Source organism: Psammomys obesus, unplaced genomic scaffold, assembly GCF_907164565.1.
Source record: "Psammomys obesus unplaced genomic scaffold, mPsaObe1.curated_primary_1811, whole genome shotgun sequence".
Taxonomy (NCBI): Eukaryota; Metazoa; Chordata; class Mammalia; order Rodentia; family Muridae; genus Psammomys; species Psammomys obesus.
In genome coordinates this window covers 8503470-8527787 of record NW_026596079.1, presented here as the reverse complement: position 1 = coordinate 8527787, position 24318 = coordinate 8503470, and the positions used below count along the sequence as shown (strand labels likewise).

General features: G+C 43.2%; 1 protein-coding gene across 1 annotated transcript in view; it reads right to left on the bottom strand.

Annotated features, from left to right (window-relative positions):
- Positions 1 to 24318, bottom strand: part of Zfat (zinc finger and AT-hook domain containing) — a 187953-nt gene that overhangs the window by 80730 nt on the left and 82905 nt on the right. Inside the window, exons 6-10 of the mRNA XM_055626715.1 lie at positions 22146 to 23539; positions 21156 to 21388; positions 12515 to 12602; positions 11087 to 11236; positions 8229 to 8402 (exon numbers count right to left, since the gene is read on the bottom strand). Of these exons, the coding sequence (XP_055482690.1) occupies positions 8229 to 8402; positions 11087 to 11236; positions 12515 to 12602; positions 21156 to 21388; positions 22146 to 23539 (2039 nt within the window). The remainder of the gene's footprint in view (positions 1 to 8228; positions 8403 to 11086; positions 11237 to 12514; positions 12603 to 21155; positions 21389 to 22145; positions 23540 to 24318) is intronic.

Sequence of the window (24318 nt, the reverse complement as noted above, 5' to 3'; positions counted from 1 at the left end):
AAATAAATAAATAAATAAATAAATAAATAAATAAATAAATAAATAAATGAATGAATGGATGAATGAATAAATAAATAAATAAATAGATGGTAAATATCCCAGGTCATTGGCATTGTCCCTGGCAGGTTCTGATGATCTCTCTGCCACACAAGGTCCAGAAGCAAGTCTCACACTGAGGGAAAAAAAAAAAAAAATCAGTGACAATGGCTCCTAAAGTTGAAGATTCAGGAGAGTTCATATCCCTCTGAACCCCAGACTGGCTCCTTCCTGATTTGGCACTTTGTTTGAATAAGTGTCTTGAGTCCCTTATTCCCAAGAAAAAGGGAGGGGGCCGATTTATGTTTAATTTCAGCCATTGTCCTTTGAAGCAAGATTTAACTTTTGTAAACAGTCAAAAGCATTCTAAGCCATGTCTTTCCTAGAAGGGTGAAAGCTAAACAACCTCCTCTGGAGGACTGCACCATAGAAAACTCTTGGGTTCTGTCATACTGGCCCCTTGAAGGATTGTAGCCACAAGGCTGCCCATCTACAAACTGCAGGATTTGCTATCTCGCTACTTAGAAAACTCTCCTTCATTGACGTGGGGGCCCAAATGTTAAAAAGCCAAAATCATGACAACTTAGATGAATCTCACAAATGACTAAGCCTCTCTAAAACACACACTATATAAATCTGTGGATATAAAACTCACACAGGCAAATGTCAAAGACAGTGTGTGAAGTCAGGGCAATTGCCAAAGGATTGGGGACTTGAGGAGGTCTGGTAAACCATTTCTTGTCCTTGACTATGGTGACATCTGTTTCTTCATCTAATAGGAGTTCCTGGCTCATTCTTTCAACATGGGCAGATGAACACTGATGGATTCTAACCTACTAGACCCAGCCTGGGAACCAGGTACTTACTAAATTCAAGGACTAACAGACAGTGGGAGACACGGAGTTCAGTGATGCTTGCTCAGCTCCATCCTTGCTCAGGCCCTGGTTGAGGACAATTACTTGACCTACTATGTGCTGACAGCACAGGGAGAGTCCTGTAGAAGGGAAGATGAACTGGGGCCACCCATCATCCTTCGTCAGGTTAGATGAAAAAAGGTCCAGCAAACCTCAAGGAATTGCCGCCCATAGACTGTTGTGGAAGGACAGCAGGTCCCCAAGGTGGTTGTGGGGAGCCAGCACAGCAGCGGCTTCCAGGCTCTAGCAGGAAGTTATATTTAAGTAGATGCTGAAGCACAGATATATGTTTGCCCATAAAGGAGGGGAGCTCTGAGGCCCAATTCCTGCTCTTATGGATATACAAGGTCATCACGAAGAACAACCATTGCCTTTGCTTTTCCCCACACCTGCACCTGCTTTAGCAGTTTCTCAAGGGCTGGTTACAGCTGCTCAGCTACTTTAAATAGAGTTTTAGATAAAAAATAATACAATGACCAAAGAACCTTAAGCCATTGCACTTGTATTCTGGCATTTAGACTACATCTGAACACAAAGCCACAGCAAATGGAAGATTCCTTCAGATGGAGGGCAACTTGTTTTCAATGTCTGTTAAGTAAACACCACTGCCAAAACAAACTTTACATGTACCTTAGACTTGAAGGGATACTTTCGTGCTTAGAGAAGGAATTTCCCTAAACTGAAACTGTTACTAGCAAAAATATCTACAGGAATAAAGTAGAAATGTCTCATGACTGTTTATCCAGTCTTACTGAAAAAGGTGACTTTTGCATAAGTAAATTTTTGGAAGAGTTCCTTCATACTTTTTTCAGAAAAATAGTGCTCACCTTTTTTTTTTTTTTTTTTTTTTTTTTTTTACAGTGACACTCATACCCCCTATGGCTCTGGGCCCTAAGGTCGAATGTCCAAGCAAAGGTGGATTGGGTTGCCCGTTGGTGACTCAGCTACAAGTACCCACTCTTACAAGTTACAGTTCATAGATGCTGTGATTTTGAGAACCCTGACACAGAGAGGAGCTGACACAAGGCCCACATACTTGATAAGAGCCCACTACCCCAGGGTAGCATGCCAATAATGCCCCATACCCACAAAGGCAGACAGTTCCCAATATCTGAAACCTACACATAATTTTATATAGAAAGAAAAGGGAGTCTGTGGATATGACCAAGTGTCTCAAGATGGAGCCTATCCTGGATTATGTAGAGGGTCTAATGACATTTGAATAAGTAGGCATGAGGATCAGAGTCAGAAAGCAGATGTGAGGAAGCAGGGAGAGACTGAAGGGACACTGCACTGCTGGTTCTCAAGATGGAGGAAGGAGCCCCTGAATCAAAGGGTGCATAGTCTGTGCACTACAAAGGAAGAACTGCTCTTGGCCCCCAACCCACAAGAATTTGACAAAGGATTGCAGCTGTGCTGATACCAGCATCATGACTGTGGGCCTCCAGAAGCACGAAGTCATGAGCCCATCATTGCTCGAGCCACTGCATTTTTGGCAATTTGTTACAGCAGCAGAAGAAATAAGCTCCAATTACCGACATGCTATGGAAGCATCTGCTCCAGGCTGTACAACAGGAAGTGTTGGTGAACTTTTCTGAAGAGTTCATAACTATTCAACCTAAGACAGAGGGTAACCACACACATGAACACATGCACACATGTAATCACACATGCACACAGTCTAGTGAATCAATGAGTTTAACTAGGGCTATCTATAAGAGCATGGGTGGGTGATTACTAACATGAACCTGAGCAATTATGGACAGCTACACCACAGATCTCCCTGATCTAACCACTTAAACATCCTCAGGGAGGGACAGGGCATAACACACTTTATAAAACTCAAGTATTCTCCCCCCTTTACCATGAAATTTCAATGGGCCCAGTCTTGTATGGGTTTCCTGCAGGTAACCATGGCTACTGTTTCAAAGCACCAATAGCTGCGTCATGCCAGAGGATAAGTTCTATGTACCCTTTCCCCTACTCTGCCTTCTTGCTTCTAGCAGGCCAGCCACACAAAGGTTGCCACCTACAGTAAGGAGAACATCCTGCAGGAAACATCTCTACTCTGCAGCTAGAGCTTTGCAGAGCTACAGCACATAGTTTGAGCAATCTGCAGTAATCTGTGCAATGGCAAACCAGAACAGAAATAGCTACAGCAACAAATACAGCGTAAGACGTCTCTGTGTTTTTAAAGCTGAACTTCAAGCAACTGCAGACAGCCTGCTGATGACTCTATAATTAGTGCATCAGTTTTTATACAAGGAGGAGTAGATCAGCATGGGGCAATAGTGCAGAACCAAATAAAAGAGGAGGAAAGAACAGGGCCTTAGGCCTTTACTGAGGTGGCAGTCACTGTGGCAGGCATCTATCTGCATGAAAATCCTACCTCATTTATTGTGAGACTTCAATCTGCACATCAGAGTGACTGTCAAGTAAGCTCATAGGCACATGTTGAGAAACTGCTTCACAGATCTTGTGGTTCAGATAAGTTTAACAAAAAGAGCTTTATATGGATCCAAGGAGTGTATATATAAAATGATACTCTTGGGCTTAGGCAGCAGCCCTCCTTCTCACACCATTTAGGCAGCAGCCCACCAGCCCACCAAAACACATTGGAGCCTGCAATATCTAACATCTGTCCCACTCCCACCTTTCCTCTTAGCCTTCTCTGTAGGATAAGAGAGGAAGGAAGGATGAGATTAGGATTCTGCCCTACTGACACAGAATTATTGTGTGGGTGCCATTTTCTTCTTCTGTACTCCTTCTTGAATATGATGGTTCTGGAAAGTTAGAACCATGGGTGTATCTCAACCCAAAGTGATTTTGCTTTCTCTTAGAGGACATTAAGGGAAGGAAAAGAACCCTCGCATCATCTGGAATATTCCAACCAATGAACAGCTATAAGAGTTCTTATGAAATGATTAAGGGAGAGAAGTTACTTTTGAACTCAGCTGATTTCCAAATTCAACTCAGCTTGTCTAATTATTACAGATGGGCTTAAAGCCTGAAAAAATGCCTCTTAATAAGTCTTAGCAGAAACGGTCTTCCTGAGTAGATAAGGTAAGGTTGAACTACAGAAAGCAAAGACTCTAAGGAATCAGCATGGAACCTCAAAGAACCATGTGATTCATGATGAAAGGATTCTCACTTGATTGTGCAATAGAAAAGCACACGGGATCAATCCTCCCTCCTCAGCTGTAGATACACCAAATCAAGCAGAAATCTCCGGACTACATCATGTGTATCTTTGAAAAAGGCTGAAGTGTGTGGTCCAAGTTTCTACCTAAATTCTTGTAGGCCTCTAATAGATCAATTTCTGACTTTGTACATACCAGCAGGAAAAACTTTATAAGTAAAACCTTCACCCAGATTGGCCTATCCTTTCTCAGTTACAGTAATGAGTTCCTGTGGGAAGGAGAAATGCAATAAACAGGGATATATCACTTTAAATAAGCCAATAAATGTGAAAAATTAGATTCACAAGCAGGTGGAAGAGAGGGTGATGACTCACTATCTTTTTACTTCATTAAAAGATGCCCAAGAAGATTCATTTAATAGTGAGTTCCTCAACCGTGTTTTAAAATACCTCATTCACAAGCACTTGATTTAACACAATTATCTGAGATGAAATGGTACGGAAATAAATGGCTCTTTTTTTTTTAAAGTGGAGCTATAGCCTAACCTCTCTATATAAGGCATCTTACATTTTGTTTTTCACTTATTTACTCCATAAAAATTCACTGAGCCTGGGTGCTTTTCTGGGACTGCGTATACAAAACAAATGCACCAAGTCCCAAGTCCCTGCAGTGGGCAGTTAAGCAGGGGTAGGGTTTGGGTAGCAGAATGGGACATTCCTGCCTGGAAAGCCTTCACATAAATAGCATTAAAGCTCACAGGGAAAAGACCAGTAAACAGGACGCATAGTGGCCTCATGGAAGCATGAGAAGTACTCCACAACTATTACTAGCCCGAGTTCAATGACATACAGACAGAGAAGTCACCTGCCCTAGTAACTCTGCAGTGAACAGGCAGACAACACTCAAACTCAGGCTCTCAGTTCTACCTACTCTGCATGGCTTCTCAAGCTGAACTTAATTCTTGCTCATAAGATGATACACCTTAGACCAAATGGACACTGCAGACTTTTAAGCAGTGTTTACTACTTGAAATGAAGCAGTATGATATGAAGCCCCTCTAGGGTTAAAACCTGAGAGCTTCATCATAGCATCAAGCACATCAATGCAGAGCACATGTGCTGGTCAGGTGAGAACTCACTACACAATGATCAAATGGCTCATGGTGATGAGCCAGTGATGGAAGCAAGGATGCTTTCACGCTAACATTCCAACATTCCATGAACAAAGGGATAATAGTCCAATGAAAAACCCCAGAAGTCTCATTACAAAACAAAAATAGACCAAAATAATACATGATAAAGCTACATTAATTAAAACAGTATCTTTTAAAGCAATAATCTAAAACAAAACCCATCAAGACAATCCAAAATCTCAGGATGACAGATAACATCTCAGGGAATTCTGGCCCAGCAAAATTAGATGGAAAGGGTTGATTTCTCCATAAATACGCTTAGTCAATAGAGCTGTGTGAAAATGAAGATTCCTACCATACTGCAGACACTAAAACAAATTTTAAGAACCTGAAATTTCATAAATGTTATGAAACCATAAATAAAACTTAAGGCAAAAGAATTTGTTCTGAAACAAGAGAGGTTTCTTTTACCACAGAGAACTCAGAAAGGGTAAACACATAAAGGAAAATATTGATAAATTTAAATGAGCAAAGCTCTTTAACTCCTCTCTATAAAAAGAAACCATAAGATATAAAAGCAAATGATAACCTGGGGAAATATTTATAGAACCCTGCAAAGCACTGAGGCCCACAGAGTTCTATGAAACCACTGAGATACAACAGAAGTGCTACAAAAATCAGTAAGGAACATAAAACCTTTTCAAAGTCTCTACCTCACGTATAGTATCTGAGGGAGAAATTCAAAGCTTCTTAAATAAAATAAAAAGGGAACTAAAAGCATATAGTCTGAAGAGAGTGATAGCAGCTAGCCAGTGGAGCTAGGATAGCTAGCCTAAGCCGAGTGCTCTGCTTAGCAGTCAGCCCTCAAAATCAGGAGTGCATGGCAAGTGTCAAAGGGGAACACAGGTGACAGGCACAGCAGCCTGGGGGCCAAGAGCCAAGCTTCAGGCACACCACAGTCTACACACAGCTGCTCCTCCTTGCTGTTGCTGCCTAGAATTACAGTGTACCACAGCTAAGAGATGAGGGACATGTTAAGGCCTCCTTGTCTCTTCATTTTCAGTGTAACAGAGTTCCCAAAAATACTAGGAAAAAAATAAATGAAGAAAAACTGTAAACTTCTATAGTTTTGCTGGAAAAGATTCCATGTTATTAGTGAGGCTATTTCCTTGCAGGGAGGCTCTATAGCTGTTTCTACCAAACTGCTTACATTGGTCCCTTCTCACCATGCACAAAGGAGCTGTCCAGTATCTGAGTAGATGGCTCTCCATGCCTTGACCTGGATTTCAGAGTTAAATCAGGATCACTGTACCCTTTCCATGTCTCCATGAATGCCCTTCTAATGCTGCTACCACAATGAGAAAACCAGGACTGCTTTGGATCTGGAGCTTGATGGCCTTCATGACTGCAGGCTTTAGGCAGAAATAGGCTACCACATGAAGAAACACAGCTTCTACAAAAAAAGACTAGGGTAATTCAAGGTCAGCAAGGCCTCTGTTTGAGAAGGTAAAAAATTCATAAGTAGCTACATATCACTCATTATTGCTTTTATTATTCCTGTGTGATGGCCTATATTATTGGGTTTATCTTTTTGTTTGTCTGTTTGCAGTGACTGAACCTACAGTCTCATCCATACTAGGCAAGTATTCTACCACTGAGCACACCCAACCTTGCATGGTTCTAATTTTGATTACAGCTTTTTTTCTTTTTTAAGAAAGTATTCTTTTAAGAAAGCAGTGGTACACACTTGTAATCCCAGCACTCAGGGAGGCAGAGGCAGGCAGATCATTGGGAGTTTGAGGCTAGCCTGGTTTACAAGGAGAGTCCAGGACAGCCAAAGCCCTGTCTTACAAAAACAAACACAAACAAACAAACAAAAAAATACTGTTCGACAGTCATGGCTATGCATTGGTTCAGCATCTAAGTCAGTGACTTAGGGAAGTCATGTCACTGACTCTAATTCTAATGAATCCCAACCAAGCATTCAGCCTTTCCCACTAAGCCTGGCAGAGTTTGTGACTCTTGCCAAGGAACCAGCTAGCACACACCCAGAAGGATATATATACACACCATGGAAGCAGGATATGACAGACACATCCTCTCCTGTGATCCAGAATTAAAATCAACAAAGAACTTATTTTAATCTGTACTGTTAATCCTGATTCTTATATCTAATTATGCTGCAATAACAATCTATTAAAAAATTGCATTATTCTTGTAACATGAAGCATTCACAAGTTGCCCCCACAACTGAAGTCTCTAATTAAATCAAGCTTTGTAAAATCTTATATAATTTGGCTGCCTGTTTTTTCTCAATGTTCTTCCCTCTGTGAAGTCTATACCAGAAAGTGTTACGGATGCTGTGTGCCTACTATACATTAGAACTTTGACCCTTGACCCACAGGCTTCTGAGCTCCCACATCCAGACACTTACCTTCAAATGCAGAGGTGTTCTTGTGATATGCCATCTAGATAACGACCTCTTGACACAAAAACTGATCCTTGCGGCTTTGTTGCCCCTAAAACCCACCTTCATGGCTCACACACAATAACTCATACTGTTGCTATTTTAGGCTAAGCCCTATTTTAAACTGAACAGTAGGAATCCTGAGGTAACTTTGATGTAAAAGCATCAACTCAAAAATTCAGGCCAGGTACCACTGCAATTGTCCTTACAATCAGGGCCAACGTGAGATAGAAGGCTAAAGAGGACAGAATCTTCCAGAACCAAGCATCAACAGCCTACTTCCTCCAGCAGCTTCCCTCTCCCTACCCTCAACAACACATGCTCACATATCCCAAAAGAGTTTATGTAGAGTATGCTGTAAGTGAGGCTGAATCCTGCTCACAGGCTGGAGAGAAACAGGATAGAACCTGTGTTCTTTCAGAGCGTGGGTCCTACAAAGTGTAGCCCTTTCCTGTTACAAGGGTATGAAGGTCTCTGTTGGCCGTGGCATACCAGCTTGCAGCCATACATTTACAGGTCACTGGGGCTCAGGAACTCACCATCAGACGTGTGAAGGAGCTTATGACTTTTCAATGTCCCTTTGGATTTGAATTTCTTGCCACACATGTCACAGAGGTGGGTCTTCTCAGTGCTGTGACGATTCATATGAGCCTTGAGGTTGCTCTTGCTGCGAGTTGCATATTCACACAAAGAACATTTGAAGGGCTTCACACCTAGCAAGGAGAAATGTATAGATGTCTTTTACATGTGTCTGTGCACACATGTGTGAGGATCCAGATGAACAGTTCACATCAGAAAAAACATCCACCTAAACAGAGAATGGACTTCCTTGTTCCCAACATGTCCCACACTTCCCACATCCCACCTACATCACCTTGTTCCATTCCATAGAGATACTACAGCGTCATTCAAGGTCTCTGAGCCTGTGCTTTCTGATCTTTCTAGTTGCCCACAACATTCCACAATCCTGCAGCTCTCTCCTGTTGAAATGTTCTTCCACATCAGTGAGTTGATCACCTCTGTTCTCCCTACAGTCTGGTAACTCCCTGAGGACAGACACCCTGTTCAACTTACAAAGAGGTCAGTAAATCCAAATGAACTGAGTTAACTAAATAAAATTGGAGGCCCCATTCTTTATAAAAACCAATGGGATCAGGCACTCAGGATCAAGTATGGAAGAATATGCACATTCATAAAATAAACAGAGCCAGACAACACTGGGTGTTGTTGTGTGCCAGTAACTCAAACTGAACTATTCCCAATATACTGCACCTACTCCTCTTGTCTTCCTTTCACCCACCAAGAGCCAGTATCAGAAAAGCTGCTGTGGTTCACCTCAAATGCATTTTGACCACTTTGAACTTAAACCTTCTGAGCAACACATGTGCAGTGTGTGAATAAAGTTCTACATATGTGACCAATAACTATGATTGTGCACTGTTCCCAGGATATTTCTTTATGCTGTCTGTTCTTGTTAGTCTTCATGTTCTTCTCTCGCATTTGCCTATTGTTGTTCTTGTCCCATGTTTTATTTTGGGAGTGAGCTGGGAGAAAGAATCAGTGCAATACACTGATTAGCTCCAAAGAATCCCAAATACTGTAATGTGGGTAAGGTTTTTTTTATCCTTTATTATTCCATCATTATAGAAAAATTCATAGAGAAGTGAAAAAGAATGCCACAACACTCCAATATAAAATAGAAGCCTTTAACTTTCGGAATCTTTGTCAGAATTCAGAAGTCTTTCAAAATAAGGGACTTCTTCCAAATGCTCAATATATAATATTAACGGCCCACCCCCTGTGTTGGCTGCACATTAAGCCTGGACACACACTGAGCCTCCTGAGGGAATTTAGGAGACGATCTCACTGATCCCAGCAGCAAATCTCAAAGCATTTTATACTAGTGTTTCATGTGTAAGTGAACTGAAGGTCATGAAGATGGAATGTTTGCCCCATCCTGCATCACAGACAAGGTGAGGAAAGGTTGTAGCATGCCTTCCCACTCCAGCCCTGTATATGCCACACAAGCATTATCACTCAGGGGAACAGATTTATGATCCAAAGGCTCCCATATCCCTGAATTTCCATCAGTGTCACGTCCTTGGTTCTGTTTCTGGCCACTCCCAGATGATTCCCACGAGCACCATTCTAACTAATCTCCATGCAGAGGCTTCTGCCTCCTTCTCTGCTGAGAAAACTCCTGCAATGAACTCCAATGCTCTCAGAAAATAACATATGTCAATTCCTCCTTTCTTGCCTCCACACACTTCCTGCCAGTGCAAGTCTGAGGAGATGTAAAGAACAGGGCTTTGGAATCATGCAACATGGACCCAAATCCCAATCCCACTACTTGCTGGCTGTGCAACACAAGCATTTCTTAACTTTCTGAGCCTTGTGTTCCTCACTGGTCAAACTTCCCTGGCGCTCAGGTCCCTGATCACACTGACCAGGATATCATGAGTAAAGTAAAAAGCACATCGCCTGGGGCCCAAGTGCTCCATAAGTGCTGGTGAACAAGAAAGCACCTTGCAGCCTCAGCACTGGGCCTCAGCTCTATGACCCGCTCCCTTCACTGAAGTAGAAGTCTCTCTTCCCACCAGCTCCTCCCCTAGAGCCTACAACTGACAGTATATAATGCAAACTATTTTATCATTCCTCTTCCTCTCACCTTACAGTGTAGCCTATAGGACTGAGGCTCCTGATGAGCCAGAGGGAACTAATGCACAGGACTAGAAGGGCACTCCTGCTACTTGGCCCTTCCTCATGCCCAGGAGGGCAATATGCTCCACTAGGAGTAAAGAAGAGGCTGGTGACAAGAGACTCTTGACTTCCAACTTGACAGGATCTTGGCAAGTGGCCATCCCACACTTCCATTCCTGGTCAAGCGGCCCTGAGCACAGCCCTTATGCTTCTCTGGAATACCACATTTATGCTCAACCTTTCTACCTTCCAATCCTCTCTCTACAAGATAAACAGTGATGCTCCACACTGCCAAAATTGCAAGATTCCCACTGCCCTCTTCACTACCAATCACTCATAGTTCCATTGTTCTTTGATGCCAGTTACATACAGAGCATGGTGGTGGGCACTGGAACTGCCCAGAGTAACATATGAGCTTTCCTGTTCTCAAGACAATAGTTTCCCAGTAAGCAAAGTATGACAATCTATTTCACCACAGTTATAACCAGAGCTAGGCAGTAGGGAACACTTCTAATAACCACAAAAGCTAAAGTCATGCTTTTATTCTCTGAGCCCCATTGGCTGGTAAACACATCTTTACATGCTAAAGAAATCCTAACAACAGGGCATGTAAGGGTAAATTTCCTTTTTATGTATTCCCAAAATAAAGCACACAGCACAAAGTTAAACAGAAGCTCCAGATGGAAAGACGACTCACCCTCATGAGCCCAGATGTGCCGCTGAAGGTCTGAGCCATTCTTCATGAAATAGAAATCACAATATGGACACTTCATGGCTCGCTTTCCAATGAGCCCCTTGAGCTGGACTCTTCTCCCAAGGACCTCGGAAATGGTGTTCATAGAGACCTCTAACAAAAAAGTAGTGGTGATCAGAGAGGACAAGGCACTGTGTTCTTCAGGTGAGCAGTAAATCAACTTCAGTGGTGCACCTGCATATCTAAGAAATATCCAGCAACTGCCTCCTTGGAGTCACAAGACAACATTTTTACTGAGAAAGCTAAACTTAAATCTGACTAGGCAGTAGATCTAAGAACCTATTAATGTACAATGTGAAAAATGGAGGAAACACTGCAAAGCGATGAACAGACAAATGTGCAACATGGGCTTTTTATGAGAAAAGTAACTCAGATTCTCCCAGAAGTCACTGGTGTGGAAAACAGACAACAGCCTGGGGGTTCTACAGAATACAAGGCATGAAAGAGGCATAAGCACTAAAATACTGCAGCTCAATTCAAAGTGTACAAAAAATTCATAGATCAATTCAGACTATTTTAAGTGGCCATGCATAAGATCCTAGGACACAGTAAGAATCATGGTTAGCACTGCTTCTTATAAATCACGTGGAGGTTATGCTAAGCAAAAACAGTATTTATTGGACATAGTATGCAAAGCCTTTCATAGGAAAATCGAATAGGATAAGCTGTAGAATCTTCTAGAAAAAAAAAAAGCATGGGGGGATACATGCAATGTGCTTGGAGAATGTAGAAGCATGTAGAAGAGAAGATGTGAACACACAGGGCTCCTTGTATAATTTTGTATTCACGATCGAAGGTCAGTGCCTCTAAATGCTGTTGTCAGCTCCCACTGGACTACCAGTTACACAGGACAAAGATTAACACCAAAGGAGCAGAATTATATAATCCATGAACTGACAAAGGTTCAAGGCTCTGTGTGCTCCCAGCTAAAACAAAACAGTCAGAGACCTTTACTTTTAACAGAGAAGTCAGGTCTCTTCTATCAAGGGCAGGTACAAGTTTTTCAACAAGAAAAGGCAGGGATCAAGAAGAAGGTGTATTTTGCTTGTTACTTATTTATGTAACACAGACAGCCCAAGTCTGTCTGCCTGTTCTACTTAATACGGCAATGGAGTCTGATGATAAAGTCCACCTCAAGGACCCCATGGCAGCAACAATGACAGTGTCTGAATACAAGTAGTCAGCCACCACAGTACAAGGTGGAACAAGGCAGGCACAAGGCTTCCCCAAGACCAGAACATTTCAAATACTGAATTCATTCACATTATCCCTCTTCATTCCAAGCTGGTGTAGCTTACATACAGTATTACGTTTTAAAATAAACATAAGTATTTAAAAATTAATCTTCTATTCTAAAATTTATAACCTTACCAGGATGATTGGTCTTGATATGTGACTTTATCAATCGATCTTCTGAAAAAGATTTTTCACATACAGGACAAGAATAATTCCTTTTGTCCTTAATAGAAAAAGAAAGGAAAAAAATTAACTATTTTAAATATAGCTTCTGTAGAAAAATAACTTCTACCCTTACCATTATCATCACCAAACACCACCACCATCATCACCACCACTATCAACATACACCATTACCACTGTCATCAAACACCATCTATTACTAACATCATTGTCACCACCAGTATCAAACACCATCACACAACTGTTATCACTACCACCACAAAACAACCAACGCGGTCACTAACACAATCACCATGATCATTAACACTGTTACCTCCACTATCAGTACTGTCACCACTACCATCATCATCTATACTATCACAATCATCATCAATCTATACTATTAACCCCACAACAACCAGGAGCAAAGGCCTTGTCAAGGCTTTTGTGCAAGGCATTCTTCCAAGCACTTAACAGACAGCTGCATAGCCCTATGCAGCTGGGGAAAAGTCATATGTGAGAACTCTAGGAAGATAGAAAGGAGAGTTGAGAAACACTACTATACATTCTAGGGCTGTTCAATAACCCAAAAGTATATGATGTCCTCAGCACCCAAAACACTGCTCATGCTGAGCTTTCACATAAGACTGAGATTCACAAGCACTCACAAAAACAGTCATTCATGTCTACGTTATAGATTAAGAAATGGATGGCAAGAGAAAGGAACACAAGATCAAGCCAGTCAACATTCTAGCAAGGGGGAAGAGGATGAACTCATGAGTCCCCACCACTAATTGAGGAGCCATTTAAAGTTGATGGCTTCGAAAAGGGGAGAACCCTTTCTTTAAAGTAATGGCCTCTGGTAGGTTGACCATGCTCTAGTGGATAGCTCTATACACAGGAGTATATGAATAGGACAAACTGGGAATGGTGCTTGTTTAAAAAGAAAGAGGATATGATGCTAGGAAGTGGGGAAGAAATCTGGGATGGGTGAGGGAGAGGAGTCTGAGGTGAATACAATCAAAATATATAATAAAAGATAAAGCTTTCTACTTTGAAGTGTATATATACACAAACACACACACACACGTACACACACACAAAGAGGAAAGACCTTGTCATAAGCTTTCTGGCCAGCCAATGCAACTGACTTTCCCTAGACAACATGGCCTTGGAGTTTCTCAATGTGCTCCTGTTACTCCCCTCTACTGTCTGTGACACTGGGCTCACACTGCCATTTTAGAGAAATTGTCAAGGCCCCTCTGGCATCCTTCAGGCACCCTCCCACCTCTGTCCCAGCCGCCCTTGTCATCAGAGCTGATCGAGGCATTCAGAAGGGCTTTGAAGGAGTTTACACTGATCTCCCCTGAGTCCTTGCTGTTTGATTTTTTTTTCTTTTAATCCCTTATAGTCTGAAAGCAATTTATCTTAGAGCTTATCAGGGGCCCCATTTCTTGATGTCTTTGAAGATTGTCAAGAAACAGACAATAGGAGAGGGGGCTGGAAGAAGGGTAGACTCTTAGGATTCATGTACTTCTTTTTCAAAAGCTCAGTGTCTTCCTGTACATGAAACCCAAATACCAAACACACTCAGCAAACTTAAAAAGAACTATGGTTAAAAGAGCCCGTAGCAAAGGCAGGGAACACAAGAAAGCTAGCCATAGGGTTGCTAAGAGCCCAGCCTTTGGAGTCTATTTGTTCCAACAGAGATGCCTTCAAAGTTATTTGTGCCCTAGAAAGAAGTGGGTGTCAGCATGAGACTGTCATGGAAGGAGATGCAGAAGTCCTTGCCTGAGGCTCGAAACCTAGTATATCACTCAGGTGACCACATCTGGACTGTTCCATAATGGCAGGTATATTGTCCTCCAAATAAGTGGAAAGTTCTGATACCCATACTGGCTGGAGATGATGAAACTGAATTCACTCACTAAATGTACATACGTGAATCCTACATGCATCCCCTATAAAACACTGACATAAAGCTCCAAAAGTTGGCACTTGTTCTGTACGGTTTCTCAAGAATGGGTCACAGTTACGGTACCTGTCCTGTGCCTGAACCTGTACTGGGGACAAAGGCAGCACTTCTGTGAGCTCTTACAAGTTATCTAAAGATAACAGAGAGCCTACTCACCCATGCAAGGGATGCAGAAGCTACAGCAAGAACTAGGAAGGTGACACTTGTGTTATGACAAATTGGAACACAATACCAGAAAGTGTCAGAATTAGGGTTGCAGAGATAAAGCCTTTAATTCTGCTAAAGATGGTTCTGTTTTCCCAGACCACAAGGAAGCTGCTCTATACAGGAAGCTCAAAGAGCCTGAAGGCTGCTGCACAATGGGTAAACACCAAGAGGAGTAACCCAGAATCAAGCACGTTTTCTGATCAGATGTAAGCACAGTCTTACAGTCCTCAGGAAGAAAACCACTTTTCAGGCACTGCATTTTCCTCTGTTCACACGAATACATACTGACCAGGTATACCCCATTTATTTCTGGAGAGATATGGAAAACAGCTTCCTTGAATTTCTCTTTGCTTTTAGGCAACTTATTTGCTTATTCAAAAAGTACTTATTGTTCAGTAACCACCAAACAAAAAAAAAATCTATGTGCTTCTCAAAGATCAGGGCCAAATATTCTAAACACTAACTGAGAAGCCAACAAATGCTGGATGAACAGACTATTACTCTCACTGTTAGTCTCCTCATTCCCTGACTGAAGAGTAGAGGGGGAAGGGCTGAAGGGAAAGAACAGCAACAGCTATCTATCATCAGGACAGCCCCCAAAGCATTAGACCACACTGAGACCTTGTCAACATTACCACAGTATGCTCCCAGGGCAATCCTGGAGGACACTAGCGACCTCATTTTCAGGACATGGGCCTAGAGAGGTTGAAGGGCAATGCTATCTATGCCCCTTCACAATCTTACAACCAGCACTCTCAGCTTAGGCTGCAGCTTCCCTGTGTTTACCTCTGAGGCCTCTTGAGAGGAATACAAAACAGAAGCAAAGGACCCAGGTTCCCAGAGTCCACTTAGGGTTAGGATGAAGGTGGGAAGCCAGGGATCTAATTCCTAACAAATGCCACTGTGACACTGAGGTTCAGGGAGGTCACCAATCAAATCACTTAGGGCAATAGCTGACACACATATTTAATAGGGACCCAAGAATCAAGCCACTTAACAGCTTCTGTCCCCATCACCTCCCCTTCCCACAATACTAATAGGCACTGACATTCAAACACTTAACACTGCAACAAAAAAACCTCGGAAAGTGATATTTGCCCTGTGTGGGGGTGAACACTATTGACAGGCTCTATTTCTGTCTATTTTATCTCACTTTTAAGAGAGCCAGGCATGATTCACTCAGATGTTTGCACAATTCTCTAATGGATCATGAGCCATGGATCTTGCCCTTCACTGGCTAAATTTATTCCCCTTAGCCTTAAGATGAGGGAAGAACTTTATCTCCAATTTACAGTCGAGACAACTGAGGCTCAAAGAGCCTAAGCAATTTGCTCCCAAATTGCAAAGACCAATGTGGGACTGGAAATGAGCAAAACACAACCCAAAGCTCCTGTGCATTTGACTTAAATCATGTTTTCCCAACTCTCCTTTTCATGAAGTTTAAATAATCATACAGTTGGTTTTGTGTTTTATCACAGCAACAGGAAGGGAACCAAGACACACATCTTTTTACTTGAGGATTTGAGCATCCTCAGAATGCCCTATGACCTGGACTAATCCCTATGGAGGGACGACTGTATTCCTTCACTACAAACTGATGCCATGGACATCATAATGGGAAGAAGCAGTGGGAAGACACTATACTGGGCATCGCTTTTTTGACTGTTACATGCATTCTTAGCTGAAATAGTGTGAGGCTCACAGAAACTAGCAATTTGCCAAATTATCTCTGCATCCTAATACATGGCTCATCTGGACATGGAGGATGGTATTTTAATTTTCATTCTGCATGGGAATCTCTGTTCAAAGCAAGAATGCTAAATCAAAAGCGAAACCTCAGCCAGCAATATGACATATCCGATGCCCTCTTCAAGTGCACAGGTAAGGAAACCAGGCCATATACTTGGCAGACCTGATTTCTTTTTTTTTTTTTTTTTTTTGGAAGGGAAACAAAGGAGAAGTTGATCTAGAGAGAGGGGAGGAAGGGGAAGGGATTGGGAGGAGTGGAGGGAGGGAAAACTGCCATCTGATGTAATGTATAAGAGAAAAATAAAAGTTAAACAAACAAAAACAGAGTGCCTCAATTGAGCTGGACAAGGTGGCTTCAACCTGCAATTTCAGAATTTGGGAGGCTGAGGCAAGAGGAATACTATTAGTTTGAGGCCAACCTGGGCTACAGAGTGAGACCCTGCTTAAAAAGCATATATTATTTCAATGGGAAGAAGGACAGATTAAACACTAAGACCTTCTAAGAAAATGTGAATACTGATAAGAAGCAGGACATGTGAGGTTAACTGAGCCACAGTCCTTGCAGCAGTGTGCTGTGCTTTTCTAGCAGCAATGTTCAGACATTAATTCATGCCACTTTGAGGAATGTTTCACACTTAGCAACACAGGAGTATCTACCACATAGTGTCTGCCACCCTGGGCCCACCTCTACCCCATTCCTTCAGAAGATGGACAAGTGTCCAAGAGCTTCTAACACTAATGACCTGACACCACCAAATAAGCAGCATTGGACTATGATAAGGCCGTGGAATAAAATTCGTCATCAATCACTCTTGGCCCAACCACAGACCAAGTTGCTGCATGATGGAGATTGAGACATGAGACTCTTGTACAGCAGAGTAAATGACTCCTAACTTCTAGAAGTAACTTGGGAATTAAGTAAAAACACAAGGAAGTGGCTACATGATCAAACCAGCAGCTTTCTGCACCAAGGCTGGTCTCAACAGAGCTCCTTACATGTTGCTAGAGGTAAAATCAACACTCTGAAGGAAGTCACAACCACATTCATCACCATGAAAGTAGAAAAGTGAAATGCCAATGACAGGTGCATATTCCCTGGGAGCAAACAAATGCTTAACTACTCCTCACAGGGCTCCCGAGACAAACCAAAGTGCACTTTCATCAAGTCTAACCTGGGGAACCAATGAGTTTACTGGAGTTATTTACATAACACATGTGAGGTGTCACTTACAAGAGTCTGTGTGACCCCAAAGGAGAAAAGTGTCACCTCAGAACTAATGACAACTAGCTAAACAGATGGAGTTCCAAGCATTTTAGTTAACTCCCATACATACAATCTATACAATCTAGCATCCCCATAGATCCCACAGACATGTAAAATTAGGACAGAATTATACACAGAATTATGTACTAGCTGCCGAGTACAGGAGAGTGACTGAGATCAGGTGAGGCTCTGATGACCCTCTCCCTGGCCCTCTTTCCATGAGAGAACATCAACAGTCAATGTCACTGATCTCAGAGGTCCATTGCAGTTAGCACAGCTGTTCTGAAGAAGGTGTTGACTGTTCTACTCAGAGGACAGCATCTACAACAGCTGTTAATAAGCAAGAAGCAAAGCACACAAAGTTAAGACTAAGGACATCAGCCACATATTCCTGATGCCTCTCAGTGACCCCAACACTCAGGGATGTGGTCAAGAGACTGAGATGAGCACCTGAGGAAAAAATTACCAGGCTAGACCAGCAGCCCCAGGACATCCATAACTAAGAGGCAAATTTTGAATGAAGAAAAAAAGGCAGCCTAGGTTGCACAGTCAATCTTTCAGTGAACAATGGCTTAGTTCCTGTCACCCATGTCACCTAGGTTCAAAAATCCTAAATCCAGAGCAGCTAACTTTAAAACAATAGCCCACACCAGGTACTTATATGTATTCCTTCATCTCTTCCTCTCCTGCTCAAGTAAACTGAGGCATGGAGTAGTCAGATTACTTATACCAAACACAAGGTAAACAGGTTCAATCCAGTCTTGTGTTTTCCTGTCTCCAGTACCATCCTCTAAGGCTTCTCCTAACAAGAACCTAGTCTAACATTGGATTCACTCCCTCAGGCTCAGTGCCAACCTAACAGTAATGACAGAAAATCTGACAAACCATATGCCATTATGCCCTACTGGAGAAAGAAGGAGGTAGGGAGGTAAGAAGGAGAAGGGAAGAGAAACACCAAGAACAAAAGCAAGCCTGCAAGATGAGAGTGAGAAGAGAACAGGAAAGGAAATATGATGGAAAGCCAGTGCAGCTGGCTTATATGCTCAACTACTTATCAGGCATGGACTGAGGCCACTCCATTTCAACATTGCAATGACAACAGAATAGGAATACACAAATATGCACAGGTGTGCATGTATGTGCAGGTATGTCTATGTATATAAGTGTGCATACATGCTTATAGGTATCAGTGCACATCAGTGTGCATGAATGAGTGTGTACATAATGGACTTTGTGATGGTTTCAATGAGAATGGGCCCCCATAGGCTGATTGACTTGAATGCTTGGTCCCCAGTGAGTGGCACTATTTAAAGAGATTAAGAGGAATACATCTACACAATGGAATACTACTCAGCTATTAAAAACAAGGAAATCATGAAATTTGCAGGCAAATGGATGGAACTGTAAGAGAACACCCTGAGTGAGGTAACCCAGAAACAGAAAGACAGGCATGGTATATATTCACTGATAAGCAGCTATTAGCGGTATAATATAGGACAGCCATCTACAGACCTAAAGAAGCTAAACACTAAGAAGGACCCTAGGGAAGATGCTTAATTCTCATTCAGAATGGCAAACAGCACAGCCACCAGAAGCAGTGGAAGAGAGGAAACAGGATGGGAGACTACTATAGAGGGTACTCTAAAAAGATTCACCCAACAGGAGATCAAAGCAGATGCTGAGACTCAGGGCCAAACTTTGGGCAAAGTGCAGGGAGTCTTATGGAGAAAGAGAGGGGTGGGATTAGAGGGACATGGAAGGGACAGGAGCCCCACAAGGAGACCAACAGAACTAAAAGCTCTGAGACAAGGGGTTCCTGCAGAGACTGGATCAAAGGACCATACATGGAGAGGTCCTATACCCCCTGCTCAGATGTGGCTGGTTGGCAGCTCAGTCTCCATGTGGATCTCTGAGTGAGTAGAGCAGGGGCTGCTTCATTAATGAAATCAGTTGACTGCTCTCTGATCACTCGCCCCTGATGATGCAGCCTTGCCAAGCCACAGAGGAAGAGGATCCAAGCAGTCCTGATAAGACTTAATAAGCCATGGGCCAATGGCAATAGTAAAGGGGGAGAAGAAGGGAGGTGGGGCTGGGGGAGTTGAGGGGGGGAGTTTCAATCAGGATATACAATGAATAAATTGTGAAGAAAAAAATAAAAATTTTTAAAAAGATAATAAAAACAGGAAAAAAGAAGATTAAGAGGCATGGCCTCCAAAGGGATTAAAGGAAGTGTGTCACTGGGCTATGAGGCTTTAGAGCCCAGAGTCTATCTCTCCGCCTACAGATCAGAAGATAGTTCTCAGCTACCTAGTCCATACATGTCCTAGGTTCTGCATGTATGGCCCCGTGCTTCCTGCTACAATGATAGTAGACTAAGCCTGTAAACTGTAAACAGGCCCCAACTAAACACTTTCTCTTTTAAGAGTTGCCTTTGTCATGGTGTCTCTTCACAGCAATAGAACAGTGACCAAGACAGGCTTTTAAGTGTATATGGGTGGCAGGTTTCAGAAACAAGTGAATTGTCTGAGGCCATGAAGCCTGTGGAGATGTGGAGGCGGTGATGGAGTCTATCCCATTATGCTTTGATCTCCTCACACCTTCAAACAACCCGAATGTACCTTGGTGACAAACCACCTAACATCAGTGATTCTTACACCAGAAAATCAAAGCAGCTCTTCCAGCTCTTCTGAAGTTTCCTTTTGTGCTGTCTATATCATAAAACTGAGTCACATAGGCCCCAGGTGTGGCTTCTTTATTATGTTAAGAAGTCTTAAATCTTTCTCAGGAGTGTTAATCTCTTCCCATCAGAATAGACCTTGCAAAAACAAATATTCACTCATTGGATCACCATGTGATCACCCACTACAGAACCAGACATGACCATGCAGTTAATGGTATCCTGGATTAACATGTCACTTCTTAAAGCAAAGATGCCTAGATGCTGTTGATATTTACAATGAATGCCACACTAATATGACAATAGTGTTCCTGGTATAATCACCTAATCCAATACAATCATCCAACTTAATCCCCCAAAAACACTTGTGGGGGATTACTATTACTATTCCTGTTATTAATAAATCTTAAAAGTGCCATTTATGAAACCTTTGTTTCAATTCCATTCTGCAGATCTTTCTTCTGTAGACCTTCTCAAATGCTAAAAAACAAAAAAACAAAAAAACCTTGCAGAGAATGCAATTTCTTCAGTCTAGTCAGAGATTCACTATGAAAGGAGCTGGGGCAAAGGTGGGGGTGAAAGCTCTGTGAGGTGTCAAGAGGCAGAAGAAGGGCCCCTCAGTGTTTGAAGGGGACAGGGTATTCACCCATCTGCAGCAGGGAGATCTCTATTTGCATAAATGTGAGAAAGCAATGGGTACCCAGAGGGAGGTGGGGGCTGCCATTTTTGGCTTGCTACTTACCAGCTCTGTGTGAACTTTAAGATGGGCCTGTAGCTTATATTTATCTGGAGTCGAGTAGTCACAGCCGTCAGTGGGACACTTCAGCAAGATGTTACTGTGTTTCTGAATTACATGGCGTTTAAGGCAGTTTTTGGTGATGGAAGAATAGTGACACTGGGAGCAATAATACAGATGTTCCCGGGTATGAGTGCGGACATGCATATCAAAATGCACTTGGTACCAAAAAAGTTTGCCTAAAAAAATATTTTCACATGAGAACAAGGAAGTTGCTTTTATACTAAATTTGATTTTTTATTATCATTTTTAACTACCATATTTATCTCCTTTATCTAAAGCCCTTCACACTTTCTACCACACTTCTGTCAGGAAATTACTTTTCAAAAATGGCAGTTTTCAATTATTAAGGTAAGGTACCACCATCCTTCACATTTTGTTAGGGCTACAAAAAGGGAAAAAAGAGCCAATTATGTTGAACATTGCCCTGCAAATGCACAAATCCAAGAGCCTCAGGGTCCTCTTGATAGTCTGGGCTACGGGCCAGGGCCTAGGCTGCTCACTTCCTATACTCCTGCTGTCTGGAAGCTCCCAGAGCCGAGACTTCACCATCAGCTAGAAGGAAGCTGCTTGGGCCTCCCTATGCAGAGCTACAGCCAGTCTCCTGCCCTCTCTACCCAGTTGATGAAGCCACAACTGAGAACCAGAAGAATGATTCTTCTTGGTCAGAAGATGGTAGAAATTGTGAGCAGCCCACAGCATGACCCTCAACATGGCCATCTGCGCATCGTCCCAGCAGACTCCAGGAAGGATCCAACTGCGACTCATGACACAGGCTCATTGTTCCTATCTATCACAGAGGAAGGTGGCTCATTAAGGAGGTGTTATGAGCTCAAATGGAACCCAAGGTGATGACAGCATGACAGGAATGGACAGGGCTGCTGGGAAGGAAAGCTCCACTCAAAGGCTCATATGACCAGCACAGCCTTTCCTTACCACAGTATTCACACTCCAGGTCTCCATAAACCTTCCGGATCCTCTCACAAAGGCTGGTGTTCATCTGCTTTTTCTGCAGACTGTCTAGGACCTTCATGAATGCAGTGCCTCTATCAGCCACTGTAGGAAGGAGGTCTGAGGCCTCCACTGGGTTTGCCCTGAGACATGTGCTAGAGTCAGATTCACTGGCTGGCAGAGCAACCACATTCTTCCCTCCAGCTGGAGGGCCCTGGTCACTCTGGGTCTCTGGGTCTGCTCCGGCACTCTTGGCCTTGGCCAGCAGCAGTGTGACTTCTTCACCCTGAGTCTGGACTGAGTCTCCATGCTGCGTATCCAAGGATGTATTGGCAGCAGCATGAACCTCAGCAGAGGAGGTATCATTTTTCAGTAAAAATTCATCTGAAACCACTCCAAGAGAGTTGAGGTCAGAGGAGACCACAGTGGTTTCTAGTTTGCAGGGGGACAGGCAAACACTTTCACTCTGCGGCGTGGTCAAGGGCACAGCTGGACTAGGTGCTTCTCCAGGAGCTTCCAGCTCCCTCAGCCCCACCTCAGGCTGAGCATTCCCTGGACAAGCCTCCTCCTTATGCACATTCATTTCTGAACATACAAATTCCCCAGCTGCCAGGGGCAGCTGGTCCCCCAAGGCTTCTTGCTGGATGTCTCCACCAGGCTCCAAGAGGCAGAAGCTCTGGTTGATGGAGCTGGTAAAAACCAAGGTCTCCTGGGCTGCCCCATGCACCTCTCGGATATGGGAGCGCAGCCGAATGGAACTGACAAACTTCTTGAGACAAATAGAACAGACATACACAAAGGGATGCTTTCTGACATGCAGCTCCAAGGCCTGGTACTTAGTGGCCCCATGACCACAGAGCTCACAAGCGAAGGGCCACTTGTCACCATGGACCAGCATGTGACGATCCCGGTCTAGCTCATTTTTGAACTTGCGCTCACAGATGTGGCAGTCATAGAGTAGCTGCCGCTTGCCCTCCCTTGTCATCAAGCGTAGCTCATCCAAGGCCTCCTTGACCTTCTTGTCCTGCGGGTCATGCATGTCTCGGATGTGCTTGATGAGGTTCTTGACATCTGAGTACTTTTTCTTGCAGAAGCGGCAGTGCTGTTTGATCTTCTTGTGCACCCGCTCGATGTGCACCTTGAGGTGGCCCTTGCTGAGGCAGGTGAAGGAGCAGTAGTCACAGGCAAACTTCTCTCCAGTGTGCTTGCGCAAGTGTACATTGAGGTTGGCCTTGATGGCACTGGCATAGCTGCAATGGGAGCACTTGTATGGCTTCTCATTAGTGTGGATCCTCAGGTGGGCCTGCAGTGAGTGCTTGAACTTAAAGACCTTGTTGCAGTATTCACAAGTAAAGATCTTCAACTGGGTGGGACCTAACCTAGAGATAGAAGACAGCACCATTAACTTCGGGAGACTTTGAAACTTTCCAATAAAACAACTACACAAGGCTGTGCAGTCAGCTACAGGGCAGCAAGGCAGAGGTGGAACATTCATTTATTCAGCAAATTAAGACTTAGGGAACAGAACAGGATAGACACAGACAATGATGAAAGAGGGTGCTGGTTCTTGGGGAACATAAACTCTAGTAGGAGAAAAGGGAATCCTGCAATGTTCCACAACAGCATGGTAGTCATTGAAGAGAAGAGACCTCTAACTGATCAAAGGCTACTGGGGAACATAAACTAAGGTAACATCTGGGCCAAAGCTTAATGAACAAGAAAGGTGGTAGCAAAAGAAGGAAGCAGGAACAAGGGCTGTGATTCACACAAGCATAGTCACCAGGGATGCTCCAAAGCTGTGTTCATTCTGGGATACATGGACAGAAGTAAATCCAGTCTCCAAGAGACTATACAGGGTGAACTTATTCAACAAATTTGATAATCCACACCTACCCATCCATTCCATTAACTCTCAGGGGTTCTTGTCCTCTGTGCAAGTCTGCACGGGAGAGACACTCTTGAGAAAAAGACAACTGGCCTTTCTCCATGCCCTCCCTTCTTCCCAGAAAGGGAGAAAACAGGTGGATGCTAATGAGTTTGGAACAAGACCTATAGTTTGCTATATGGCAGGGATATGCCTGCCTGTGGTGGGCAATAGCTCATGAGAGAGGCATCTGTGAGCCCAGCCAGTGGTAAACCAGCTCTTAGGTAGGAAAGG